General features: G+C 35.8%; 1 protein-coding gene across 2 annotated transcripts in view; it reads right to left on the bottom strand.

The window, feature by feature from the left end:
- MYO16 (myosin XVI) overlaps positions 1-19,711 on the bottom strand; it is a 374,412-nt gene that overhangs the window by 137,880 nt on the left and 216,821 nt on the right. For both annotated transcript variants that reach the window (XM_032185978.1, XM_032185970.1), the window contains exon 16: positions 17,058-17,205. In XM_032185978.1, coding sequence (XP_032041869.1) covers positions 17,058-17,205 — 148 coding nt within the window. The remainder of the gene's footprint in view (positions 1-17,057; positions 17,206-19,711) is intronic.

The raw sequence follows: 19,711 nt of genomic DNA, 5'->3' as shown, positions 1-19,711 counted from the left end.
TGTCATGTGAATGAGAGAGGACAATGTACACTGTTTAGTGAGGAATAGCTGCCTTGCACTTAGCACTGTTTGATATGTAAACAGAGATGAGATAAAGACAAAACAAAACAGTTGACATCAATGAAGTAAACGACATTTACAGAACATGATAATGAATAGCTTCTAGTTGTGGTGTGCGTTGGTAGTTTGTTGTTGTTGTTGTTTTTTGTTTGTTTGTTTTTTAAGGGAAAAGGGGCATATTTTTATTGCCTTTTTTCTTCTGTCTTCAGCTTTTAAACCAATTCCAAGATGAGCAAATTTTACATCATTTGAAATTTGTTGTGCAGTAGCACTGAGCTGTAATTACTGCTATATAAGTGTACAGATTTCTGTTCATGGCTGGTGCAATAAGGCACCAAAAACTGCATTTTAAAAATAACTGTGTTGATGTCAGTAGGTAAAGTATCAGTACAACATTAATTAGTTAAACACTGCAGACAGCTTTGGTGATAGCCAGAACACAGCTCTTGTTTATATTTTTCTAAACTAAGAAAACCAAACGTTAAGATACATCTTTCATAAATTGGGCTCAGTATAGAAACCTTACTATAGTCTTATACTATTATTCAGTAAATATTTTTTCCCTGACATTTTCATAATAAAACCTCAAAACATTCTGCAAGAAGTGCCCCTGTACTATTAAGTATGTAGGTTTTTACAGACAGCAGATATCCTCAAATGGAAAGCAAAAATATACAGCTTGGACTTTATTCTCAAAATGCCAAATGTCTTTAGGCTAAACTCAAGCACATTATCTTTTAATTGTATTGATATTCCTGTGGAGTAGACTTAAACCAGAAACTCCAGCCCATGTTCCTAAAATTGCTTGAAAGTGTAATTCCATGATAATTCCATTCAAAAAAATAAAATAAAATGAATGCACACAGTAGTGAATCAAAATAGGATTCACTCAGTATTATAAGACAGAATCACTCAAGAGATCACAAATCTGTGAACTTTACCAGTACAATTTTGAAGTTGAATATACACTAAATAACAAGCGTGATGATGACGATGATAGTGGTGATGATGACAAAGATAAAAAAATAGCAAATATTGAGCAGTGATGAACACATAAAGTCAATCTGCAGGCAAGTGCAAACTGGTCTAATCCATGTCCTGAAATGCTTCAGAAATTGTGTGTGAACTTTGTTCCTACAACCAAAAGATATTTTGTACTCCTGTGTTCAGACTTACTTTGGCACTAGTTGCCAGGTAGTTTATGAGCCTCAAGGGATTTCTCCACCAGCATTTGCTACTTCTTTAATGCTGATTCATTAAATAAAGCTTACTGGGTTAAGAGCCACAGTATCAGATCTACAATTCAAAAAGTGCTTTTGGTATCTGCTTGTAACAAGCACCAGTATCCAGTTAAAACATTGCTAATACACTTCAAACCAATTTCATATAACTGCTGACTGTAGTCCCTGGATCAGTGTCATATCATCTTGTTTACAATAAGCCCTCTTCTTCCTGTATATGCAGGCATGGCTGTGTGTATTCAAGTATGTATCCTAAACAAGTAATTCTGAACAGTAAGATCCCTAACTTGGACAGAAAAAGTGAAAGTCACTCAAGTCACCAGTTCCTTCTGAAATACTGAGATACATACGCTATTAACACAAGAACAAGACATTTTTAAGAGGCATTAATAGAGCATAATATAAATAATCAATAACAATTTCCCTCTCACGGGTTATGAAAGCCTCATACAACACATGAATATAAGTTGGTGAAGTACTTAACTTTACCCACTTATTTTACAAAGCAAGAATATTCGTTTTTCTACTTTAAATGGAGTAAGTATGTATGAGTTTATATATGTTACCTATTTAGCAACCAGCAATCCACAGTCTTTAGTGAGGCTCCTACTTCTCCAAAAGCCATAAAATTACACGACCCTGAGCACAGGGCTCAGTTATGGTGAAGGCACAGCCGCTCTCCCCTGCTCAGCAGGGGCTGCCAGCCTCCCTGCCCTGGCACCCAAGTGCAGAACTGCCAAAGACGGGAACAGGGTGCGTGCAAGTATGTGCTCCTCTGCCACCTTCTCGGCCCTACCAGTGCAGTCACACTCGTGAATGAACTGCTTCTGACATTGAAACTCCCAGATTGTCTCCCATTGCCTCTTGTAAGACAGAAAGTGCTAGAGACCAATAAACCGTATGCTCAGTGAACCTAAAGCAAATTTTACAGGCAGCACATTGAGGACTTGATTGAAGGGCTGCACCTGGGCAGGTTCTTTATGCTACACTGAATTTACAATGTATAAAAGAAAATGACCATCCCAAATCCAAAAATTGCAGATTTACCTCCTTACTTCTGTGGCTCGTGCATCCAAATAGGACAAAGTCTCTCCTGCTGAGTCTTACTGCTAAAATCACACTGTGTTTTGCACTTTTTGCAATTTAGTGCTATAGAGAAGCTAGGCTTGTATCCAAATACACTTGAAAATGAAACAAAATGGGATAAAAATAAAGTAAAACAAAAATAAATTTTAAAAGAAACACAGAAGATGACAGCAGAATGAATTATGCCTTAGAGTAGCCCTTTGTTTTTTTCTAAGATATGCATGAAGCTAGAAAGGGAAGATATTGGCATGGATAAGAATTGCACGTTGGAAAAACAGGCTCCACAATAAACCATGGAACCACATATTTTGATAATATGTTCCTTGTTCTAGTTTAGACTTAACAATCAACCTAACACTGTAAGATACCTGAAGTTAAGTTCACCATAGGATGTATTTTATTGGATGGTGCTTCACTCCGTTCCTCTTAATTGTTCTGTGGCTGAGAAGGCCTGTTTAGCAGGGGACTTAGTCTTGGAAATACATCAAGTTTACCTAAAGGCAACTAAAATATAGTGGGAAAGTAATCACTGAGATGGAAATAGGGGAAAAGTACAATAACGTACAAATGCATCTCTTAACAGTGAATCTGATTTTTCCAGCTGCACCTGGAAACAAAGACAGGTGACTTACACAGAAGAAAACACAAATCCTCAGAATCATTAGGAAAAATCAGGGGAAAAAAAAAAAAAAAAAAAAAAGGTGAAATCTCTTAAACTAGCAGTTTTAACCCACCTGTATTTTAGACAGGAAAGTGATAGAAAATAAAGCCCAAGCTAACAGTGATTTCAATAGAAAAACATATCAAAGGAGGATTATACAGACATTTTCTGAGTTCTATTAATTACTGAAAGAATTTAATGACATAGGACAATCCCCAATTGTTTTCCAGAAATTATTTTACTGAATTAATAATCTTCCTGTTTAATGTTATCATTTTCATCATTCATTTTTTACTGTGAAAAGCCTCAGATTTTTTCCTTCAAGAAATTGGCACTGTAATCCTCATCTTGGGTAGTAACAAAACAGATCATGAAACTGGCGTCAGCATACCAGTGTCAAAATAAACACTGCAATTGCTTGTAAGTTTAATATTAAGCTGCAATACCAGCTCGGTAACCTGATTTTTACCCATTTAATGGCCTGGTAATGCTAAAATTTCATAAAGGTTAAAGTACAAATTAGAAGGTGCCAGTATCCATCATAAGCCAGAAATGTTGCTTTTCTGTAATGACTATTACAAATGCAGTTTGTTTCTCAAAAAGTATTTGTACATTGTTTCATTGCCTGTTTCCACCATCTTAGTCAGCAGAAATTTTCTACCAAGTTCTTTATTTTAGAGGACTTTCTTGATTTGCAACATTCTTTGCTCAAATCAGATTTGTTCTAACAATTTTCTCACCCATATTACCACTCTTCAAGAAATGCTGAAACTTTAGATCAGATGAGCAGAGGTCTTATCAGCACAGATGTGTCACAGACCAAAATGATGTGTCAGGAAGCACAGAGCCTCCATGTTTCTTCCCTCTGAACTATTCCCAGCTCTCCTTGGTGTGTCTCCTCGTCTGATCCTTAGTTCTGTTTGCTCAGATATTTAAAATGCAGCTCTCTCTTGTTAAGACAGACTAGCATATATGTGAAAATCATTAAGCATCCCTCCCAAACAGTACTTTTTTATATCTGTTGAATGCCAATCAAAGGTGACTCAAAAATATTGACACTATACTTGAAACAATATTGTTTACCTTTGATATCAATCACTGAGCACATCAAGTTTCATATGATTTTTGTTGCACTGTAGTGAGCCAAAGCAGCAGCACTTTGTACTGTGATTCAAAGAGATGTGTTGTAAATGAGAGAGAGAGAGAAGACCCTCACCCAGAACAAAGTAGCTCCACAGACCGCCTGTGTGGTGGTAATGCAGTACAAGACATTCCTGGACTCTTCTGTCCAGCACTACACTGCGTAAAATCATTTTAGAAGCCAGGACTGATGGAGCTGCCATTTTTAGGAGCTGTATAGAACTGAGATCCTAACAACCTCTGGTTGTTAGCACTCAATTAACATATTCTCAGGACTTAGCTACATCTAGGATGACAAAACTCAATTTGAGGATTTCAGCAGGAATCAAAAGAAACTGTGACTACCAGCAACCTGACACCACCGGGTTTAACGGTGTAGAGCTGATTTTGAGCTATGCTTAATGAAAAGAATAAGGAAAGACAACCAGGCTACACTTTGGGTCAACCCTTTCTGACCTTCCCAGAGGGAGAACGCTAACAGTAACAGTGAAGTTATTCCAGTGAAGTCAAAAAATTCAGGCTAGCTCAGGGAGCCCAGCATGTGCAGCCAGCTCAAACAACAGTGAGAGGTATCATCTCTCTCCGATCTAACATTAAGTTGAGATGAGCCACGTTCAATGACTGGGGCTGCCGTATGCCAATAACAATTTCTTAAATGACCCATTTCTGACTGGAAATTCATCTACAGTAATTGTATCAGGATGATTTTAAGAGTGACTTTTGAAATATAAATTGCAGAACTATATTATTGCTGTAGATTTATGCAATGTAATAGCTAAGTGGTTTCAGGAGCTGAATCCACTGAATCTCCCCCCACATAGGAGACGATTAGCATCCTAGTAAAGTGCAGAGACATATTTTGTACTTAAACTAAAAGCCAAATGAGCTGCTCTGCCATTTTTATAAGTGAGTAATCACATCTACTTTTAAACTAGGATTTCTACAGCAATTTCATCTTTTGGAGCTACATCCATTTTCACTCTGAAGTGAAATACTGGTGGGCTGCCTAAACAGTCAGCATTTAATTTCTTCAACAGGGGACCAAATTTAGCCTCAAGATATATATATACATATATATATATAAAACTTCCACAGATCTCTGGAGATTTTTCTTTTTTAACAAAAGGTTGAACACGGCCCAGAAACTTTAAGGTGTAAGATATTCATCAACAGAATTCACAACAAGTTGGAAAGTCATCTGGTATATATTATATTTAATTTTGCTTTTTTCTTTCTCCATTTCAAGCAATTTATTCCAAACAATGTTTTATTGTGCATTTAGTTTTCTGCTAAAACTAAGACAGATGTATGTTCTGTCTTCAGTAGTGTCTTCAGTAGATTTACATGTACCCTATAGTTCTCAGTGCTCTTAATTACAAGTTTGTTTCTTTCTCTCGGATTGAACAGATTTCATTTTTTCCTGCCTCCCACTCTTTATCTTTCATGCCACAGACAGATTATTCTCCTCTTATTTTCTGCACATGTTTCCATATCATGCTAACCCCAACGGAGACAAGAAAGACAAAGCCTCTCTCAATCAAAGAAATAGCAAATGATCCCATGCCAAGTCAAATGAAGGAATGCAAGTTTGTAGATTATAACTAAACATGCAGAAGTAAACAGGCTACAGCTTTAAAAAGGCAAAAGTCAAAGTGGTTTTATATGGTCTGATGTTATTTTTTCTGTTCCAAACAGCTTACTGACACCAAGAGAATGTAAAATATCAAAGATTACCAGATATCTGAGTTCCATTAGGATAATAGAGAAACGCAGGGAGGAGTGCCTCAGCTTTACTGTACTGCTTTATGAATACAATTTATTCCTGAAAACACATCTCATTTGTTCATTTACACCTTGTTAGTTCTACACATTCAGCTTGTTAGAATTATGAGCGAGAGAAAAAACATTGTTGAAAAGAGAGGTAATCATAATGAATGATTTCTTTACCTCTGAGAGTCTGCCAGTGGAGTGCTGTACACCCTCTGCTACTATTCAATCAATATGTATGAAGAATAATACAATGAAGAGGGGTTTGTTAACATCAGATGAAGGAAAATACCCAGAGGAGTATGAGTTTCAGATTTACACTCTCAAACAAAGCAGAATTTCTGTAGCATTTATTCTGAAAGCCAGACAAATAACAAGCCCGCTTGGGACCTAAGACAAAGACACTGAGCTAAGTCTCAGACTTATTTTACTACCTTTGTTTTGTTAAATAAAAATTATTCTTGTATTTCATGTAAATTAATGATTACCAGCCATCATTGGAGCTATATTTTCTTAAAGGATCCTTTGAGAATAAAGCAGTAATGCTATAATATACAGCTAATGTCAGAATTGGAATAAATAAATTAATCATCAAAATCCAAGGCTAAGATACCTCTGCTTTCAAGATCAAAAATAATATTTTGGATATCTTGACAGGTAATTAGAGTGCAAGTGTGCTCTTATGTATGCAACTAACCCAAATTCAAGATGAACCACCCAAAACAACTGCATAACCAGATACTCAAAACAAATATTGTGAAATAAAGTTAATAACATAGATGTATACTATGCATGAGGTTTACATATCTGCAAACAGAGTAAGAAACAGATGCTTAATTTGCAAAATAAAGCAGATGACACAAATTAATATTTCAGTTTTGTTTTGAAAACCTGAGCTATGATCCTGATTACATCTTCTGTAATTGCAATACCTCCTAGAAATATATTGGATGTAACAACCCATAAATATCTCATATAAAGAGGGGGTTTAAGGTAGAGGAAATTGAATAAATTTTCAGAAAGATATAATTTTTGATTTAACACCAAGTACCAGACACTTTTTGCTGAATATTAAAGTATAAAGAGATAATTTTAGGGAAGCAGTTTTAGTCTATACAGTCCAGGTATCATATCTGCCCTGCTAAAGCACACTGAGAAATTTGTTCTGTACACTAATACACTAATAGACTGCTTAGCGTTCCACTTAATTTCCATTAAAATCTGAGAGTTTACTGGCCTGAAAGCTAACCTCAACAGAAGTACAAGAATAAGAAAAATTAGATAAATTAGACCGCAGAGTAACTCTTTAAAGGTGGGGGGGGGGGGGGGGGGGGAGGGGAGAGATGTAAAAATGCCCCTGATTTTGTTAAACTCTGTTGTATTTTTCAATCTCAGGTATACTGGAGAAAACACGCACTATGAAAAGCTCAGATTTCATTGGATTCAAATAAAATTATTTCTGATTAATAAATAGCACTTTACAAAATGAAGACATATTTTAAGAGAACATACAGTAAATTTTCTGGTGTCCAACCTCAACAAAACCAGGTGCGTTAGTCAGGATTTTTGCTATGCTGCATAACAAATCACATACGTCAGCCATTTACTGGCATTGCCTCTCAACCCTTCCTTCTTTGAAGTGAAAAGAAGAACATTGATGCTTGAAAATCATGCTCCAAGAGATTAATGGAGCCTGAATTTCAAAGAAGGAATAGGACAAGAAAAAGAGAGCTGGGGGATAAAATGTTCGTTTTGGTTCAACTCCTGTTCATTTCTGGGAAAGAAAAAGAATAAAACAAGTTCAATAATCCCATGAACACTGTTTACTCAGAAAATATGTATTAATGATGAAGACATGGGAAAACTGAAAAAGGTAAGAGTACTGAGGTAAATGATACTACCAGTGTAAATAAAGGGGAAGTGGAGAGTGAAGGTATAAGGGGGCAGGGAAAAACAGAGAGTGCAGTGTGAAAGCACATTTTTCTGGCATATGTTACATATCCAGTTGAGAAGGTTCAACCTCAAAAAAAGAAAAGAAATCATTGAACAAATACAAGGTAAAGAGGGAAAGAATAGATGGTATGCAACAAATAAAATAAACAAAGCAAAGCAAATAACCAAAACAACAGGAAAGATTTAGACAACTCTTTTGATTTTGAAATGATTCCAGATATAAAACTCACTGAAGCAAGTTTAAACCTGCTTCCTCTCTCCATTAGCTTTCTAATAACCAGCTGGTATAGTTTAGCTGTCAGACCTCACTGCAATCTAAGTAAATGGAATTGCCTCATTTTGGTCAGATTCTACAAAACTTGTCCTTAAAATAGTACCACTGATTGTGAATCAAATTTCCACAGTAATATTGTATGACAATAGTTAAAAAACAAACATTCACAGTTACAGCTTTTCTCTGGACAGTTGAAATGGAACTAACTCATACAGTGAAGATGTAAACTGATTGAAATGTATAATTTTTGTTACTTGCTATGATGTATCAAAAAAAACAAAAACAAAAACAAAAAAAAACCTGTTTTTAATTTTACTTAGGGCTTCACCTGTCCATATCCGCTTTTTGTACTAAAATAAACTCCAGCAGAATTCCAACTGAAGTTAAGAGGATAATTGGACTAAGGGGAATACAGTGATGCCAAATTTTCCAACTCTGGCTTAAGCCTCCCTACTGAGTTAATAATCTTGCTTCAGCATAAGCAGAACCCAACACTTCACTTTTCAAGAATGACAATTGTGTCTTTTCAGCATGAAACACCAAAGAGGCCCAGCTTTTTAGGGAAAAGCATTTCCTGAATATTAGAATTTACTTGATTTCTCCCATCTGGGATCATAAAAAAAAAAAAAAAAAAAAAAAAAAAAAAAAGGCACATTTGTTGTGCAAATTTTTCATCTGAGTACAGAGGCTTAGAATTAAGATTTAAGCAGTCCTTAGCCCTGTGTAGGAAGGCAAAGGAGATAAAAAGAATAAAAATAACTAAGACCGCAAACACTTTAAAAGTGTTATTTCTTAATGAAGTTGACTACACAACATGAACTAAGAGTGGTCAACAAAATCACTGTAAAAAAAAATAGATTTTTTTTCCTATAGTTTTCTGAAATACAAAAATCTTAAAACGTAGCTTATCTCATTAATTTGTTCAAGTTCCTGCAATTATTAGATTAACGAAGCCAAGCCAAGCTTGCAGGTAGCTGGAAAGTATTGCAAACTTTTTATTCTATTACTATTGAGATAGTCAATAATGTATACTCCAGGCTGCATATTTTGGAAGTCTAATTTAAGAACCTTGTAAAGAATCCGTCTTCTGGAAAAAGAATACACAGTGCTTTCTGTGAAGGTCTCTTCCACTTCATAACAGAAAAAAAAATCCTTAAGTATTTTCAGAAAAAAAAGAAGAAGCTTAAAAACATTGTCTCCAGTTTTTATACTTTTCTCATGAAAAAATGCAGACTATATTCTATTAGTGGTTTAATATTTACTGATACTGAACCCTATCTGAGATCCTTACTTTTTGACAGCCAGTGAAAACTGAAATGCTATTGAGTATGGTTACTTTTTTTTTTTTTTTTCAGAGAGAAAACACAATTTTATTTATTTAGCTTGGATACATATTAACTTACACAAAATAATGTGCCAAGTATTGCAGATATTACAAATAATGTGAATAATAGAAAAAAAAGTTAAATCAAATAAGTGCATTTTGCTTGTCTTCACAAATTAATTATTTCTTATTTTCAATTGTCATTAACTTCCCTGTAAATTTGTGTAGCTACTACAGCCCTCGATCACCCATGGAAATACATATACCAAATTTATTTTTCTCTCCAGCTGCTCTACGTATATACATGTACATGTATGCTCTAAACTTATATGCCTCCTTATCATAGATGCTGCTGCATTGATTTCAACTCTGAAGCATTTTTAAATGCATCATCCACAACCATACGAAAACTTCAAGGACATCAGATCTTCATTGATGGAACAATAAAGTTCCTGATTAACTCCCTCAGGTTTTGAAATCTGGGTTCAAAACTGGATTTTCACGGCATGGCTTCTCCCATTACCACATTAGTTAGAAAGTTTATCAAGCACACTTGAAAAATCTTTAAACCTCAATGGTCCTTTGCAGTCTAGGCATGCTAATATACACAGCTTGTGCTGTATCACTGCACTGTCTTGTAAGTACTCATGTACTTAAAATGCAAGCTTTTTTGAGAACAGCAATGTGCTGTTTTTGAGAACAGAATTCTGCTATGCGCAATATAGTTAGGACAGAAAAACTTGCACAGTAACAAAAAGTATGGATTTGTTCAGTCAGAACAGTATTTATTTTAATTTTTTTTTTTTTTTTTTTTTTTTTTTTTTGCAATTTAAGAGGCCTTTCACAAGAGAAGAGACTATCAGGAAAACAAACAAACAAAAAACAGAAAACAGAAAAATGGGATAAAAATCTAGTTTTCACTAAGTATACTTTTTTTCCAATAAATGCCTATATATGTGCATGCACACACAAATTCAGGGCATATTACTTTAAGACACCTGAAATATAAGAAAAAACATGTCTTTGAACCTTTATGCATTAAAAATAATTCTAACGACTGCAGAAAACATAAAATCTTTTTTCACATTAATCTACGTTTCACCTCTAAACCCTTCAGCTGTTAATGCAAAGTGATTACAAGCAGAATTTGTTTTTTTAATAATTAAATTGTATTAGACATGATATTCAATTTAACTTGGATACCTAATGATGAATAACTTTATCTCAGTGCTCCAGAGATACTGTAGGAAAGGTAAAAAAACTTTTCCTAGAACAATTCCAGGATAAATATTTGAGAATTAACTTTCTAATCAACATTCATTACATATGTTGGAGTAGGATAATGGCAAGATGATGAATTTAAGATACCGCCTTTGAGAACCACTCATATATAGTCACTCAGTCTTTAAAATTACTTATCCTCTGTAAAACATCAGATGCACTTCTAAATTTCAAGTCCTTTGCTCGTGTTTTAGTAGGGTTGTCAATGTTAAGTACAGGAAGATGAGCATAAAGACAGTAGAATCCAGTGATAAGTTATCTATATGCCTTCATGTAAGATTATAAAGTAGGTTGGGAAAGGAAAAAGAAGCGGGAGACTGATTCAGGTTTTTCCTCTTCTTCATACACTTTCTTACTAGGAACTTAAGGGCCAGAAGATCCATGGCAATAAAATCTTAGGGGTGAAAGACAAACTTCAAATCTTTAGCTGAATAGTTGCCAAAACAGCTGCCACATATTGAAAATGTTAATTAACTACAAGTTTATAGGATTATTTTATTTTACAAAAGAAAATACATACACTGAAGAAAATATACATATGCAAAAGTGAGCAATTAATAGTGATTTCTGAAGGTTTAGCTGATTTTTGATCATGTGGGAAAGCAGATTAGATATTCATTAACACTAATTGAAAATTGATGAAGGACCTTTCACATTTCTGTCAGGGCCTTGAATGCCACCTGCCTCCTCAAAGGTTTATGGGCTGTGCAGGACGCTTTGCTGGGACCCCCCCTTGGCTCTGGAGCATCTTTTGAGTTTGGTTGTGGCCTGAGCTGTGGTCAGCCAGGCCTGTGCACAGCCACGGACCTCCCCAACCCATCTGTGTGCTGACATCCCAGCCTGGCCTTGGCCCATTGCCATTCCTATGACCCTGCCCAGCCATTCTGGTCACCAGCATCTGACCCCAGTGGCACATCTCTGGACTTGGTGGGTGCTGAAGATCTGTGCTGGCTGGTGAGGGTCCTACCCCACCGCTACCCCCAGATCCTCTGCCCACACAGGACAGCACCTACCTCGGCTCCTCTCTGGCCATTACATGGAATTGACTAAATCCTGAAAATACCACTAGAGACAGAGAACTCAAAGAAGGCAAAGAAAAACTGTATCTATTATTTGGGAATGATTTTAAGGTTCAAAAGTCTCCCCTGTATGTTTTCCATGGATGTGCTTGAGAAGAAATGACATTTAAAGATAAGTAGAACTTTCTTTATTTGCACTGAAGAATTAGAAAGGGGCTACGGCCAGAGAAAAAATGACCCTTATGGCCATGCAGCTGCAGGGATGATAAGCTTAACATCTCCTGTCACAGCTTGTCTTCCCTCCCGTGCCCATACATTTGCAATGGAAAACTGAAAGACAGACAAGGAACCTCTGAGTCTCATCTTTACCTTCCTCCTTCATTTAAATACAATAAATGCCACTTTTCTGACTGCCTGGAGCTTTATTCTGTCAAAAAACAAAAAACAAAAAAACAAAACACATCAATCCTCACCAGTGCAGCTCACAGATCCTCAATGCTGAACTTTATTGGGGTGAGAGTGAGGACTTGGGTACAAGTAACTTATGTTGAAAGCTATCTTCATCACACAAACTCTAACAGCACTTTGGTAAGGTGATGTAACGTGGCACTTCATATGGAAGTTATTAATCAAGCAGAACTGCTACATGTGGGAAAATCTGATGCAACCCTCCAAAATTTAGTAATGTCATTCACAGTATTTAGATCCAAACAATCTTGTAAGGCAGGTCTAACACTTGTTCAGATTTCCCTCTAGTCATCAGGCACAGATAACAGCAACAGGTAACTTATGAAGTAAAGGGATCAAAATGGCATTGCATAACTATATTTGTGAATTTTTAAGGATGCAGCTGGACTTCGTGGGGGTATTGAGTGTTTAAATCAAAGTAAATATCTGTGAGCAAAAAAAAAAGTGACCTATCATGCTTAAATATGAGGAAAAAGCATGGCACATCAGAGGATTGGAACAACCCTAAAGCATCTATTTTTCCAGCTATGTGGCACTAATTAAAAAATAACCTTTCTCTATGAATTTGCCTTATGTAATTAGACTGCCACAGCTACATTTGTAGACAAACAACACTGACACACAAAACAGAAGGTATATTCTCTCTTTTGCATTTTAAACAAGAAACTAAACAAACAGTTGGAAACAAACAAACAAAAAGGTATCCAGAGGAAAAGGGGTAAGGAGAAGAAATAGAGAAAATAGAGAAGACATGGAAACATGTAATGTCATCCTGTCTTTATAGCAGTTAGAAAACAAAGGCTGCCTCCCTAGTACGCTGAACTGGAAAAAGTTGGATTACGCGGCCACTCACTATCTTGAAAACTCTCATCTTGAGCTCTCGTGTGTGAGGGAAAGGCAGAGTGGGGATCCACGTGGATGGCAATAAATAATTACCATTTTGTACACATTGTATAAGTGCTTGTTAGAAAAGATGATGCCTGGAAACACACACACACACAAATCAAATTTAAGGCTTTGCACATAATGTCTCTGGAAAAATGTATACTGGGATCTTTTCTATACCAGTCACTTTACCTTACTGTTTTCTCCAACTCCTTTGTGAAAACCAGACTTTACCATTTAGAATGGGAGGTGATTTCCTCAGTGGTCAAGCAAAAATATCCTGATCAACTTACATTCAGAATTCAATCACTTCACTAAAATTACTACTTTATACATTAAATTAATGGAAAGGTTTCTTTTTGAGAGTGGACAGGGACCAGCACTGAAAAACCATAAAAAAAAAAATCAGTTCTGTGAACTATCTACAGCTATTGTGGCATATGAATTTCCTTGCTTTTAGGGGGTGAGGGAAATATCACAGGCAGAGCACACACTGCAGTGTACATTCTTCTGTGAGCAGAAGGAAAGTTTTACATGCCTGGGAATAGCAGCCTGAACTACAAACACAAAATGTAGTCCCTGACCACAGTCCAGCTTCTGCATGAATGTGTGCATTTACATTTTCCCAAGCCTGACGCTATTTATTTTTACAGATACAGTTCACTTGCAAACAGCATATTTCAACCTATAAATCTAGGGTGACAAAGATCTGACATTACAAGGGAGGACTAAAAAATATCCTTTTGTCTGTATCAACCTGCAGTGCTGAGAGCATTGCATGAGTTTGCCTACCAGAAGCCACAACAGTACAATCAGTTAGGATAACTAGCAACCTTCTTTAAACCAAAAATGGTGAATATCAGGCTGAACTATCTTTTCTGAAACAATTTTCTGTAACTAAGTAGCCTTAAGTTATGTCTCTAATATGCATACACAAACGTAATGACATGATTTTTAATGACAGCATATTTGAGTATATTACTTATACCTGCTATACAAAGACATTCTTTTGTTTTTATATATACACTATAGCTTTGGGATATCAGTGCTAATATGAAACAATTGGCCCCCAAAAGTAAAACCAGATCTCTCAACATTTTTCTGTAAGATTTTTCCCACTTTTTTTTTTTTTTTTTTGTCTTTGTGATCTCTGTTTAGCTCCATTTCTTCGTCATAAAGACAATTTATAAACTGATCTGTCACCATCGTCACTTCTCTACTTTGCTTTCTTTCACTTTGATTGCAAGATTTATCACTAAGGTAGCACATACTGTAACTATGAAGCTAAGCTTCACGTGCCAGAAAACCAATGCTTACTGTAATGGGATTGTATCTGCACCCAGGCAAAAGAAAAAAAAAAAAAAAAAAAAAAAAAAAAAAAAAAAAAAAAAGAGCAAATCAAGAATATAGGTATAAATCTCTAGTCTCTCGTCTCTCTTGTATTACATACCATCAGCAAAATAAAATTCTGAAGTTCGTTTGAAACACACAAAGTTAGGAGAAATTTTGGAAATTTCAATCAAGTATCTACTGATAAAATCAGATTCTGAATGAAATGAATGCAGGGGAGTAATTGTTGTGAAGCAAAAAGCCTTGACTTGCCCTTTTGAGACTCTCTCTTTATCTGATGTGCTCCCCCTGTTCAATCTTGAAAAATGATCTTACCTTTCAGAAATTGTTTCTGTCCTTATTCACCATGATCCACATGCAGATACAGTGGGAGACGTATTCATTCTGGTCCCTCCCTACGAAGGTTTATGTGGCTTGCTATTCCAAGACCCCAGCTATATATAGCCTCCAAAAAAAATGTGGCCCACTCCTGGTTTTCACAAGCTGCCCTAACAGTTGTTATGTTTGCAAGCACATGCCTTGAAGTTTCTAAACTCAATATCCCTCCCTGGACAGCATCAAGCACTGCAGAAGTACAACCTAATAACTGTCCTACAGATTGGGGTGAAACTCCAGCCTTACTGAAACTCTTAGTGACTCTAAAGGGGAGGGGTTTCCCCTTTTTATTATTTACAGTGACTCTTAATGCAGGACTGTAAACTGTTTAGCACATGAACTACCTCTCACCTTTTACAGCACCAAGCATAAAAATAACCACTATCAACAATACTGCTACGACTCTTTCAGGTACTTTCATTTAAAAAGAGAATAAGGAATCAATGCTACATCTCATTTCTCATATTATAATGGCTTAAGCAAACAATGAAGAAACAGGGGTATCTTGTGATCTTAATAGACATTATTTATTAAGACTGTTTAATCTTCTACTTTAAGGTGCAACTTCAAACAATATAAAAAGGAACAGAAAAATTATCAGAAACGAGTTGGTTATGAACCACCTATAGTTTCAAAGGGGCTGTTATCTGATTAAATTTGATAGTAGAGTCAAGATTACACTTGTTTAAAGAAAACATAACAAATTCACTTATTGATGTTACCAGAATGATATGATCTCATAAAAATTTGACTAAGCCAGAAATCTTGAATTACTAACAAAAGCCAAATTCTGCCTTCCCAATTCTTGTATGAATTTGATGCTGTACAAACTTACCCCTAGTTTAACTCCATCAACCAAGAAAAATCTGTGCCACTGAACTCCTATACTCAGGAGTGTAGGAAAGAAATACATGGCCCAAACTCTCAATCATGAAAGATACAACCTATTCTATGTAGCCAAAGCAAAGCTTTATTGATAAAAGCAGCTTTATGCAAATATTCAGCCATAAATTACTTCTAAAACTTTTGGCACATACAGACAACTATTTAGAAATGCTATTTTGTTCTTTTTGGATGCTTATCAGTTATCTTATCAGATAACTCTTTGTTCATGTGAATATAATTATTCAGGTTTTTGCTATGTTCTTTCCTGTTGGAGCTTCTTGCAAAATGACTTCAAACTGTTCCATTTTCTGAATAAACTGAGGGAATCCAAACAACATTTGATAAAAGAGCAATAAATTAATGATCAGGAGTTGAGAATCCTTGTGGTCTTCAAAGGATTTTAAACAGAATTTAACTCTTCTCCCACACACACTCCTTTTGAAAGCTTTTGGTAAAGCAATTTAGCCTCAGGTTACTTCAAAGTTAGTGCTTTGTTCTATTCTGTACAATATGAAATGTGTTAACAGGTTAAAACATTACCATACAATGGTAGCATAAAGATTTCTGTTTAAGACAATCAAAATCAAGTAACTATTCCTGCACAAAAATGAATGCTGTGTCTTTCTCTTTACAGGCCCAAACTTGAGAAGTACTGCTTTATGCAGGTATTAGCCAGACGAAAAGGTTGAGAGAGAAATCCATGGGAAAAACATGCAGATACAAAAAACTGAAAACACTCAGTTTAAATCATTTTAATTACTATTGGTCATTTTATAGTTACTCATTGCACTCATTATAAACTTAACCAATTTAAGGGAAGACCATTAATGCCAACTAGGCTTCTCTCATTTTAGTGATATTGCTTAGGAATCACCTAGGAAAGACTGAAGAAAGAAAGGCAAATAATCTAACTTGGGAATATGTTTTCATTCCAAAATGAAAGCCTCATTTTTTTTTCTCTTTCTCCTTTAAGGTAATAATCCTAGTAGACATACGACTGACTTTTTAAGAGAGTCATTTAAGAATGAAATCCTTGTTAGCACAGACTCAGTACTAAATTACTTTAGTTAAAATAACTACTTTTAACTTTTTACTTTTTTTAGTTAAAATAGATACTTTTAACTTTTTACTTTTTTAGTTAAAATAACTACTTTTTAGTTTAAATAACTTACTAAATAACATTGAAGAGTTAGGACAGAAAAGTTAACTACTTGAGGAAGGACCTCAGCAGATCACAGGCGTTAAAATAAGAAAAATATTAATACTAAATATAAAGTTGTTTTCCTACCTGTGTGCAGACAAATTACTGAGGTACAGCGCGTATTTTTCTTCAGCAGACAGACCATCCATCATCAAGTAAAAAACATGAAAATTACTCTGGTTGAGAGGTTGCATAATGACACGAGACTTCTCCAACATGTATGTATAAATCCTAGCTGATTAAGAAACAAACAAATAAATTTATCATTATATTGATTGCTCTAAACTCATATATTTTAAACCATTCAACACTGCAACACTGACAAATAGAAAATCTTTCTATAAAGCAGTCTGAAGTAAGCATAATATTAAAAATATTACCATTCATACAACTATGGTTTTCTCTATAAATCACATATAAAACCCCAATTCAACTAACATTTGTGGAACAAATGTGTTTCTTTTATTTTTAAAGATAATGATGTTGATTTATAGTCTGTTTTGTTTGCTTAAGGAACCAGTTGTCATATTTGGCAAGACTTTCTAAGAGACAAACTATTAGTCATCTACCAAAGGGTAGCCATCTGAGAATTGGCATCTATTCCAAGCTCCCTCTTCATGGAGAGAGAAAGATGCAAGAAAGATTCAAGATGTCCTAGAAAAAACTGCCCAAGCAACTATATCCTCCTTCTCTGTGGGCACTCAAAAATGCTTGGATTAGTAGTTTAGATTGACTACCTAACTTCTAGATGGTTACTTCTAGATCACTATGAGATAAATCGTATGGTTACCAACAACCTCACTAACCAGTACTTGGGGAAACAGCGGAATCTCAGAAGCGCTATGAGAGCTTGCCACATAAAAAGCCACATGAATCAGCATATCTGTGAAGAAGGGGAAGGAGGAAGAACTTGACCATGATTTGCCTATGGATATTCTGATTAAAGGATCATACATAACTTCAAACTTCATGACCACTAAGGTTCGTGAAATAGGCACAGCACAAAAGCATAGGTAATATTGGCCACCTAGATCTATTTGCCTACTTTACCAGGTAAAAGGCATTTTAGAGGTATATGTGGAGGAGACAGAGAGAGGTTCACTTTTTTGGGCAGGTTACTCTTCAGCCCTCCACTGAGTGTACGATACTATGCAGTTCCCAGGTACAGCAGGCTAAAGAAAAGAAGGGAAAGCTTAAACATACCTAGTGGTCAAAGCCCTCTGAGCACAGACCTGACTCCAGTTCCCACTTACATGCTGCTTGTAAACTGTATCTCATCACTCTTTAATGTAAAACACTAGCTATGGTGCAAAGACCACACACAGGTCCGGTCCCTTCGTACACAACTGAGACCTCCCCAACTCAGATATAGTACATTATGTTGCAGCTTCATGTTTTTCAATCTCCACAACATGGCAGAGCTTTCACAGTGTCTTAGCATCCTTATGTGAGCATCCTTACCCTGGAAAAGGTTGTGGAGTTTAAACTGTACTTCTCAGCAACAGAAGAGCTATATTTTTGAAACCCTTTGAGCAGAGAGGGATATTAAACCATAACTTCCCACAGTCTGGATGATGACCAACTCAACACGTAGTTGTTGCAGATTCAATGACATAAATACAGGTATATGCATCCTGTAGATGCACAATAGATATGTTCTCTAAATGCATACCATTTTTGAGCCACTAACTTTTCTCAATTCTTTTTTGTTTTTCCTTTTTTGAAGCAAAGTGGGATTAAGCATAAAATAGCACTGAATTATTCAGTGCAGTCAAAACTGTTGCATTTCTAGGCATATCAAGAAGCACAACTTAAAATGCCTGAGACACTTGAAGTTTGAAGGCAGAGTGAATTTAAAGATTTCTAAAGATGGGGACCATTGAAACTGTATTTTCAAAAACAGCTTTGGAGTCAGGCATTAAAGTTTAATGGCATTGCTCAGTGCAACACTGAGTAAAGTTATATAGGCTAGATCTCTGTGTGTCTATCAGAAGCATGGTAGCCACATTAGCCAAAAGGCTAAGATCAAAGCCAGAATGTCACACTTCTATCACCACACAGCTGCTAGTATCCACAGCTAGCTTGGTTATTGCTATACCATCTGTATTTGTCTGGTAATTAGATTTTACTTTTCACCTTCAATTTTTCACCTTCTTATCTTCTGGAGAGCTCTACATCTCTGCCTATACTGTTAAATGAAACACTGTAAACTTGAAGATATTTGAAGTTATGTGTATGAGGGAATGTGCCCTGGGAGAATAGTGTTGAAAGACTGTGTAATATGGAGGGAAATAAAACCAATGAATCTTGAACATATTGTTTTGAGAATGGTCTCAGCAGGTAAGTGCTGTCCCTGAAATACATATAACCATGCACTGTCTCATGAAGCACTACTCCACACAAGTCAAACCATCCCAGACAGACACCAGTAAAGTAGTGCAGAAGATCAGTTGTACACCACCCAGGGTGACTTTCCACCCTTTCTTTTATTTAACAGTACAGGCATGGCCTAACATGTGCTGACAGCCACATTGTTCTAGCTACGGAAGAGACAGTAGCACTGACACAGCAGAGCTGTACAGCTGGCTTGCTGAACCAAGGAGACCTGAGCTGTCCCCATTTAATCATCTTACCAAAAAAAAAAAAAAAAAAAAAAGGAAATTACTGTTATTACGGAGTCTATATTATGAGAAATTATGTATCAGCCAGTTAACCCTCAGTTGCTGCACTATGAAAAAAAA

This window comes from Aythya fuligula, chromosome 1, assembly GCF_009819795.1.
Source record: "Aythya fuligula isolate bAytFul2 chromosome 1, bAytFul2.pri, whole genome shotgun sequence".
Lineage (NCBI taxonomy): Eukaryota > Metazoa > Chordata > Aves > Anseriformes > Anatidae > Aythya > Aythya fuligula.
Note: the sequence above shows the minus strand (reverse complement) of the source record. Positions and strands in the feature narration are given on the sequence as shown.